The 10,300-nt window shown below is 31.7% G+C and overlaps 1 protein-coding gene across 1 annotated transcript; it reads left to right on the top strand.

Moving 5' to 3' along the window:
• Positions 1–1,739: 1,739 nt before the first annotated feature.
• On the top strand, positions 1,740–9,164 carry LOC100263927 (chloroplast envelope quinone oxidoreductase homolog). Its single transcript, XM_059738223.1, has 4 exons — positions 1,740–2,107; positions 3,593–3,734; positions 7,045–7,136; positions 8,123–9,164. The coding sequence occupies exons 1-4, from the start codon at positions 2,042–2,044 to the stop codon at positions 8,810–8,812; spliced, it is 990 nt and encodes a 329-aa protein (XP_059594206.1). The 5' UTR covers positions 1,740–2,041; the 3' UTR covers positions 8,813–9,164.
• The last annotated feature ends 1,136 nt before the right edge of the window (positions 9,165–10,300 follow it).

The raw sequence follows: 10,300 nt of genomic DNA on the forward strand, positions 1-10,300 counted from the left end.
AACTAATTCAAAACATTGTAGCATATACTCAATTAAGCTACAAAGATCCTTGTATCAATTAAGCAATCCAAAGACATATAGTATTATCACTTTAATGAATATTTGAAACGGGTGGTATATGTGTATTACCTTATTTGTCTATGCATATTCATTATGTTGAATATTTTCAATTGTTATACAATATGTGGAACATTTGAATTTTGTTGGAACTCCTGAAGAGCTTACATGAATAGTTGACAATTTGAAAAGTAAATTTGAAATGAAAGATTTTGAAAAACAAAATTTTTGCCTCGACTTGTAGATCGAGTATTTTTTAGACGCAATATTAGTTTATTAGTCAATATATACAAAGAAAGTCTTGAAGCACTTTCATATAGGTAAATTACATCCATTAAGTTCTCCAATGATAGTTTGTTCACTTGAAGTGAAAAATGATCTATTCCATTTTAAAGAAGATAATGAAAAACTACTTAGTTTAGAAGTACCATATTATAGTGTTATTGGTGCACTGATATATCTTACAAATTATACATGACTAGATATCACATTCTTTGTTAACTTACTTGCGAAATATAGTTTTGCACCAACTCGGAGACATTGAAATAGAGCCAAACATGTATTATAATGACATGAGTCTATTTTATTCAAAATGATCAAAATCTCAATTGTTTGAATATGTTGATGCTAACTATCTTCAGACCCCAAAAATCAATCTCAAATAGGTATGTATTTACCCATGGTGGTATGACAATATCATGGAGATTAATCAAGCAAACAACAGAAACATGTGGACTACCCTTCATCAAAGATAATGTTACCAAGTTATATGAAGATAATGTTGCATGCATTGCACAAATTAAAAAAGTATGCATTAAGGGTGATAAAATTAAACATATATTGTCTAAGTTCTTTTACATTCATCAACACTAGAGAAGTGATGAAATTGTTGTTTAATGAGTAAGATCAAATTACAATTTAGCATATCTATTCACAAAGGTGTTGTGAACTATAATACTCAAGAAGCTTATTAGAATATGTCAACTCAAAAATCTTTATGTTGAACTACTAGACAATATAATCATGTTAATATGAGAGAGAGCTAATTGATAGAATATCATTATACTATACTTTTTTTTTTTTTTCGTCTAAGTTTTGTCCCACTGGTTTTATTGACAAGGTTTTTAATGAGGTAGTTGTAGTAGTTCAAAAACATATTGTACTATTTTTCCTTCATTAAGGTTTTTCTTATAGGGTTTTTCCTAATAAAGTTTTAATGAGACATATTCTTATGATCATCTAAGGGTGAGTGTTATAAAATATGAAAATTTATAGGATTATGGAAACTTATGGATGATCATTATATTGATGTATATCTCTTTGTGACTTCCTATATAAAGGCAAAGACCTCTAATAAAAGTTTATTTTTAATTTTTCAGTTCTACTTTTCATTTTCTCTTCTTTTCTTCTTTTCATTTATTTATTTATTTTACAACAGTTGTAATATTTTTCTTATGAAATCTTTATAATAAATTTATTTTTTTAATTGTCAAGAAATAATTTATGATTAATTATTATATTATTTATAAATATTAGTATTAATATTATTCTTATTTGATAAGTTAATAATAATAATAATAATAAGAACAGAAAAATAAAAAATGGAGAAAAATAAAATAGAAAAAAGACAAAATATTTATATTTTTATATATAGCAAATTTTAATTTAAAACAAAAAAACAGAAACAAACACTTAATTTGTTTTTTTCCTCAAAACTTTTTCTTTGAAGCCAAACATAAGCTTGGGTTTTGGATGGATAAGGACGAGTGCATTGTGATTAACGGATAAAAGCATCATATTTATTGAAATCTCCGTTCACCCCATGAAAATATATGAAGTGAATGGAAATCAGTGGCTATCTTTGAAGGATTTATTTCCAAATATTGAATGAAATCAGTGGATATCATCCCCAAATCACGTGGCCCACAAAGCTGTCATCGCTTCTTCCACTCTTCCTTCACACTCTCTTTTTTTCCCTCTAGATATGGCTGCCAAGCTCATGCGCGCGGTTCGGTATAGTGGTTATGGCGGCGGAGCTGCTGGGCTGGAGGTACTTTTTTCTCCTCCTCCTGAGTTTTGCTTCTTTTTAGTGGGTTTTCCATTTTTTCTTTTCGATTTGGTTTGTCTTTTTTTTTTTTGGTCTTTTTGTTGATTTTATTTTTATTTTTGAGTTTTATGTGATATGGAGGCTGAGAAGAGGGACTGTGAGGTGGGTTTGATTTTCTTTGTAATTGAATCAATTGGGTTTATTGTGCATTTTTTTTAATTATCGCTCTAGTGATTTTTTCTTCCCACTTGTTTCAAATACAAAAAGACAAGGGCTTTTGATTTTGGTTTTTTTTTTTTTTTCTCCTCAAGCAATTCTCAGTTTTGTCGGTTTCCATTTTGTATCTAATTTTTTATCTTGATTTTATAGGGGTTTTATTTTATATGTGGTGGGTTTGGAATGTGTACCATTTTTTTTCCTGGTGATGATCTGTATTCCACTGCATTTCTGTTTGATTCCATTTACTTTTTCATGGTATTCAGTGATTTTGTATTCCCACTTGTTTCATGTGAAAAGGGGGAATTGTTGGGTTTGAAGGATGACCACCCTATTTTTATATCATTTTCTAATTTTATACAAGGGAATCATATAAGAATCAGCAAAGTCACTGCTTTGGAGAATGAATTTGTGTTGAGTGAGAATCTTCATTGGAATTTTTAAAGAATGCCTCCTTATCTTATGACATAAGACAATCTGAGGGCCATTTTGCAATCAGTTGTTAGAGTCAATAGGTCTTCAAAAAATCATTAGAAGAGGCCTTTGTTGAGAGGTGTGGAAAATTTGGAAGGAGCAGAGTAGAAGAAGAGTTTTCAGAGAATAGGAATTGGCACTGTGGAAATCAAATTTGGTTCTCCTTGGGTGTTTATCATTGTGGATTTCATGCTCTAAACTTTCCAAAATTTCCTAATTGCTGTTCTAATGCTTGTTTAGGCCAATTTCGGCATTAAAACTTGGGTACTTTCAGGCAATTGTAGGGACCTGATGTATTGATACTCAAAGCCACCTTTTGTTTGGGACTTGAAATAATTGTTTCAAAAGGTTAAAATTATGGCTATTAAATTTGGGTTTAAGAAAATGGAACTGATTTGACTACATATAGCATCAAATGTTAGCTGGACTCACAAATTCAAAGGTGCAAATTGGTTTTTAGTGAATCAGAATTGAAGCTTAAAAGGATGGCTTAAACAAGTGCTTTTCATGCATTTGGACAAAATAAGAGAGATAACATTTGATCTAGCTGTTATGAAGGGCTGGATTAAGAAATTTGAGGATACTTCTAGTGTAACTTTTATAACTCGGGTTTTCATATTTTAGTAAAGATAGCAAGCTCACAAACGCTCTGAACAATGAAGACACTAGTGAAAATTTAGAATATGACAATTTTTTTCTGGAAGGGTAAAGGAAAAATATGGAACTTGAACTCATAAACCTGCCAAAAGATTTCTCAAGCTGCCTTGGGAGCTAATACTTATATTTCTATGAGTGCAGCATGCTGAGGTTCCAGTTCCAGCTCCTGCTAAAGATGAGGTTTTGCTGAAATTGGAAGCAGCAAGCCTAAATCCAGTAGATTGGAAAATTCAGAAAGGCATGCTGCGTCCTCTTTTTCCTTGCAAATTCCCTCACATACCAGGTAATCAACTGTTGGCTATGGTTTATATTTGAATTTCTTTTTTGCTTTTATTTCCTTTCTATTAATTTTCTTTTTATTAATCCTCTTGACTCTTTTTGACATGTATTATATTATGCCTCAACTGTATGAGTTATCATGTAATTTTGTTGAATTTTTAAGATATTTTTCTTCACAATGAGAAAAATTCTGTTACTGCTCAAGTGTTTGGCATAGTCTCCAGTGTCTTTAACATTATTTATATCGTTATTGTTTTCTTTTCAAAGTCATCTTCAATCCTATTCTTGCATCATCTGTATTTCAACATTCTCTTCTTCGTCATCCTATGCGACTCCAACCCTAGTTGTGAATCTTAGAGTGCTGCTACCATGCAAGTAGCAGAAAGAGTGGAATCACTTTCTAATTTGAGTTTTTTAGGGACTGTCTCCAATAACCTGGATAAGGTTCTAGTCCCTTTACCATATTTGCATTGGAAACAATAGTATGCAACAGGAAGGTATCAGGCACTCTACATCTTCCCATATAAGATAATTTCTACTCTTAGCCAAATTTATCATGGAGGGTTTACTTAGTTAAATTAAATCAGAGCATATTTAAGCATATTCACATCACATGAAATTGCATGTAAATCATGGATTCCTGGTAATCAAGAAAAGTAATTTTGGTAACTAAGAATTTTTTCTAGCGAACAGAGCCTTCCAAAATAATTTAGGAAAACACCAAAGAATTCAATGATACGGTCTGAGGAAGGTATTTCCTTTTCCAGGCTGTATTGTAGGTTGTTATAGTAGAATAGGGTAATAGGTATGGGGATCTTAACAGAAAAAATTAGATTGTGGAGACCATGGCAACCAAATTTGAATTAAAAGTTCTTAAAGCTAAGAGCAGGTTTCTTCCATTATTGGATTTACAACAAGTTTCCCTGAAAACAGAAGAATTCTCTGTTTTAGACACAGAAAAACTCAAAATAAGTTTTAAGTTGTTGGGAACCCACATAAATTAATTTCTTTTAATATATGAAGAAAAACAAAAAATAAGACTCAAACCATAACACCCAGAACTAGCTTCACTAGCATTAGAATTTTTAACCTTTCCAATGCAATCATGCAGCTACTTAAAACAGCTATTGTGCACACACAACTGCTAGATCAAAGTAAAACATGAGTTTTCAAGGATTTAGACATGTCTCAAATAAATCAATTCAAACAAAAAGTGTTCAATTTCAAGTTTAGCAAGTTTTAGGGTTGGAAGGATGCAGGACAGTCCTTGAAGTAGCTGTGCACAAAAAAATAATGGGGAGTCAGGGCTTCTGCTTTAGGGATTTATGGAGGAAAGGTGGAATTTGAGTCTATTGGTTGAACAAGGATTAGAAAGGTGATGGTTTTATGTGATCTATGGCCGGAATTTTAGGGAAATGCTTCCCGTAAATTCTGGAAAGAAAGCTATTCTTATCAATGTGGAAAATAAAATATAAATAAATAAACTTCTCAGTGGATTTTACTTATTTAGTGATGACTCTCCATTAATTCCTCCTGATTATGGCTCTAAGAAGACCATAATGTGATGTTTCCAAAAGATCATTCAAGTTGAAATTTCCATCAAGAGACTTATTTGCCAATCTAATTGCAACTTATTAGAAGACATGTTTTAATGGATTAAAGACATGGGAAAATAGTGTGATTAGCTGGCTGAGCTCCTGTTATCATTAGAGACTAGATATTATGTGGATTTCAAATACAAATCATGCTTAGTAAAGTCAGTTGGATGAGTCTTTATTAGGACAATCCTAGATTGTTCAGGCATGGTTGTGGCAACAGTGAGGCACAACCTTTTTTGGGGAGATCATTTCCTGGAGATGGGTTTGGATTTTCAGGACCTTCTTTCTATTTTAGGGCTTTGATTATCTTTATGGTTGGTGTAGAATTAGATTTTTTTTTATTTATTTTTTTTAATTTTAGATGTTTTTACATTCTTCTTGTTATGTGGAAGCTGTTTCTACATTCTCTTTGTTTGGATAGATCCAGAGCCATGCATTTACGTTCTCGTCATTTTTATTTGTTCTGAGCTATGTGGAATTATTAGCTATGGACTATCAGTCATGTGTTTTTATCTGTATGTGTGTTATAAAATCCAGACTCAAAATCAAACCAATAAAACTTAATTTAGTTGTTGCTTTTTAATCTATATTTGGTATCTCATTTTAGCACAAACTCTTCTAGATTTTGATATATTTAGTTAATATCTCTTGCGGCATTTCAATATGCATAGCACTATATGGCTCAGGATTTAGAATTAGCCGTCTAATTAGGCATAACCCTTCTGAACCATAACAGGTTAAAACATGCAGTTTCTTCACTTATCACACCATGTCTCTTGAGGAGTACATTTTTGTGATTGATTATTTAAATTGTTTTAATTCTATAAATGCAACCATGTTTCTTTGGTTATTTGTTCATATTCAGTAATTCTTTAATCATGTTCTTATTTCATTTTATTTTTTGTTGTAAATCAACCATGTTTCTTGATTCAACAGTATCTAGTTGAGTCATTTCTGTATTTAATCCTTGTATAAACTAATAAAAAATTTTATGGGTAAGAAATGTTTATATGTTCTTTTACTTCTCTTATTAGATAATTTAACATTTTGATTTTATAAAATAAAAATCAATAGTCTTATTCCTTATACCTTGGAGCTTGCATCTTAACTTTCTGGAAGCACATATATCTTGGTGCCTTGTGCCTTACTTACATGTAGCAGAATGCTCTCACCTTTGAAACTACTGTTTTGTGTAATATTTTATGGGCATTACATCTTGCCATTGTGGCTAACTGAATTTGCACTCTCCTTTTTTATAAATGTGCTCCTGTCCTTGTTCTTATTAGTCAAAGATAGAAAATTTTGGATTGCAACTGGATATACAGTTATACTTGAGAATCCCCCCATGGGTAGCTTTGAAGTATTCACAGCTGATAGAGATGAGAAACGTGAAACGGATAAATAGGGGCTTTTTCTTAAGCTGGTTGCTTTGCCTCATGATACATATTTAATTTTCAACCATTTCTGTTGCAAGACGAATTGGAGTAATTTCCATTGATATTCCCAGTGTAAATGTATACTGTCCAGATCAGAGGATTATCAGTGGAAAGCAATGTGACGGTTGGTTTTATTCTAGTGTTAAAGGAAACACTAAGACAGCCTAATTAATATCAGTTTCATCTGACACTTTGTTTAATCCCCTCATACTGATTAGCTGTTTAGTTTTTAGCAATTTATGTTGTGATTCTAACTTTACTATCTTCCTTGTTGGAGCAGTTACTGATGTGGCTGGAGAGGTGGTGGAGGTTGGATCTGGAGTCAAAGATTTCAAAGCTGGTGACAAAGTTGTTTCTGTACTTAGCCATTTTGTAAGTAACAGCCTGATTTTAAGGTTCTGTTCAACTCTATGTGATCTCATGTTGGGTGATGTCTGCATTATTATAGTGAGAAATTTGCAATATGATCAATCATTTTTGTTTCTATCCATCTATAAGATATACCATAGATTTGTGTATCTTGGTTCTGGTCCATGCAGATACCAGCATAAAAATATTTTAGTAAGCTGGACATTCCACAATGCCCTTGATTCTTTTTCTGGGTTAAAAGAAAATGATACTTTCTCCATTGCAAACATGTGGTAATTCATCAATTGGCAGGCTATGGTCAATAATTCTTTTTTTTTTAATTATTAGCTAAAAAGGGAAAATTTATGACAAAGGGGAGCTATGAGAGAGGATATTTTCTCTCAAAATGAGAGAAGTATTTTCTGAATTGTGTGTCAATTGCTATGAAAAACAAAACACCTGGATTAGGAAAATTATCCACCCCAATGGTGGAAGGACATATCTAATGAATTGGCTGTATTCTCGATGGCAAAACTATACGCCTTTTCTTGCTGCTTTGCTGGCTTAGATGAAGCAAATAAGAACCAAGTCCACTGATCTCTATTTTAGTGAATCCTGTAACTTCAAATGAAAAATCAGTGTTTCATTTTATTAGGCAAAATGAAATCACTTCTAGACACGAGTTAGAACCCCGGCGGTTGTAGTATTCACAGTTACATAAATCATTTATTTATTTCTTCTAGAAGGGAACACACAATCAGTAGGAATCACTATAGACGAAAATCATGCAGGACTTGAGGAAAAAAATTTATCAAGGGGCAAGATGAAGTGGATAAGAAATTTTGTTGTAATAATGAGGTTAACACAAGTTGAAGTTGATGTCCACCCACAACTTAAGAATAGCATTAGACCGTCCTTGCTCTCCAGAGTGAGAAAACAAGATTTGCATAAATATAAAAGGATGTGTACTTTTTGTTAACTAATCCTGAAGCTCTGTGTATCGATGACAGAGTGGAGGTGGACTAGCAGAGTTTGCTGTGGCTAAAAAGAACATAACAGTCTCGAGGCCTGCTGAAGTGTCAGCAGCTGAAGGCGCAGGCTTGCCCATTGCAGGTCTTACAGCTCACCAGGCCCTCACCCAGGTGGTAGGCATCAACCTTGACGGAAGTGGCCCACAGAAAAGCATCCTTATCACAGCTGCCTCAGGTGGGGTCGGTCACTATGCTGTTCAACTTGCAAAGCTGGGAAACACACATGTTACAGCCACTTGTGGAGCACGAAACATTGATCTAGTCAAGAGCTTAGGGGCTGATGAGGTTCTGGACTACAAGACCCCAGATGGTGCAGCTCTCAAGAGCCCATCTGGTCGGACATTCGACGCTGTGATCCATTGTGCAACAGGCATTCCGTGGTCCACTTTCGAACCTAACTTAAGCACAAATGGGAAGGTAATAGATATCACTCCTAACGCCAGTGCCATGGTGACTTTTGCTCTGAAGAAACTCACTTTCTCTAAGAAGCAGCTGGTTCCCTTGCTTTTATCTCCCAAGAAGGAGAACCTGGAGTGTCTTGTTGGGTTGGTGAAGGAAGGGAAGCTTAAGACAGTGATCGACTCGAAACATCCTCTGAGCAAGGCTGAAGATGCTTGGGCCAAGAGCATCGATGGCCATGCCACTGGGAAGATCATCGTCGAGCCTTAATCGTGATTATATATCAACTCTAATATGGCTAATAAAAAAGATGTGATGTAGTATGCGAGGGTTAGGTAATAATTATTTGCATTAGAACAAGGTATTTGATGATGTTTGCTTCTGCCTTACGCTTAGCATACTGGTTATTGTACATATGTGCGTCTTTTGTTCATATTTGTAAATTGTACAAGCTCGTCATGTTTGGTCATGGGTTTTGTTTTTTTTCTTTTTCCTCTTCTTTCCTTTGTTTTATACTAGGGATGCTGCTTTTACTAATAAGGCTCTTCCTATGACATTTTCTGAGAAGAACGTTACATTTCTTCCATTTTTGTTAGAAATGAAAATGAATATTTTATTTTTATTTTTTTTTCCTGTTTTTCCTTGAATAGGAATGAGTTTGGTGATTTTGATTCTTGTGTTTCTATGCGTTGAGGAATGCAAATTTGGAATGATTAAATTTCAATATTAGGTAAAAATAAAAATGATAATGAAAAAATAAATAAATTGACAATGATACTCAATATATGGTTCGAAATAATTTTTTTTTTTAAATTAACCCTCAAGCTACAAAGTTTGAAATAATTTTTTTATTTTTATCTACAAAAGCATTTTTTGAGATCCCTTTTTGCTAATAGTAAAAGCTGGATTGGTCGTTTTATTTAAAAACATTATTTTGTTTTCAAAAACAAATATATATATATATATATTTAAAATGACTATTGTTTTTCCTTTGCATAAAACCATTATGTTTTCAAAATTTTCATTGGGAAATAAATTTTAAACCAAACAAAACTTTGTATTGAATTTATTATCGAGTTTAATAATTTTTAGAATTAAATTGAAACTAAAAAAAAATTATATAATCATTGTAAAATATATTATACAAAAACTAAAACATTATGAGTTATGAATTTATGGTTTTTCCTATATACATAACTATATTATCTAAATCTTTTAACTAGGTAAATTGATTTTAAATTAAGTGAGACATAATTAGTACTTTTTTAGGCATTATTATTATTAAATATTAGTATTACATTTCGTATTATTATTATGATATAGGTATTTTAAATTATTCATATTATTACTAATATCATTCTTATTAACATTATCTATTATTTTTATGATTATTATTCCATTTATTATTCATATTATTAATATTATATTAAAAGTAATATTATTATATTTTTATTATTAGTACTACAAAGAAACCTAAAAGATAATTCCTATTTTTTAATTCTTAAGACTTGTAAAACTTTATTAAAAAATTATTCTTTTTTTGCCTTTAATATTTTATATGCTACATTAAGACTAATTACATAATTATTATTAACACATTAATATTTATGATATTTGTTTTATATTATAATTTTATTATTAAATTTTTTAATAAACTAATATTATATCCAAGTTATTGGTATGACAAAAGTGCATTGATATTAGTAATATAGTAGAATAAAACAACATTTCTAATGTTATTAGATTTGTTACAAAATA

This window comes from Vitis vinifera, chromosome 7, assembly GCF_030704535.1.
Source record: "Vitis vinifera cultivar Pinot Noir 40024 chromosome 7, ASM3070453v1".
NCBI classification, from domain to species: Eukaryota; Viridiplantae; Streptophyta; class Magnoliopsida; order Vitales; family Vitaceae; genus Vitis; species Vitis vinifera.

Bases quoted from the DNA above. Each gene is read 5' to 3' on its own strand.
- LOC100263927 (XM_059738223.1), top strand. From the start codon at position 2,042: ATGGCTGCCAAGCTCATGCGCGCGGTTCGGTATAGTGGTTATGGCGGC. The intron at 2,108-3,592 runs GTACTTTTTTCT...CTATGAGTGCAG, and splicing joins GCGGAGCTGCTGGGCTGGAG to CATGCTGAGGTTCCAGTTCC. The intron at 7,137-8,122 runs GTAAGTAACAGC...TATCGATGACAG, and splicing joins TTTCTGTACTTAGCCATTTT to AGTGGAGGTGGACTAGCAGA.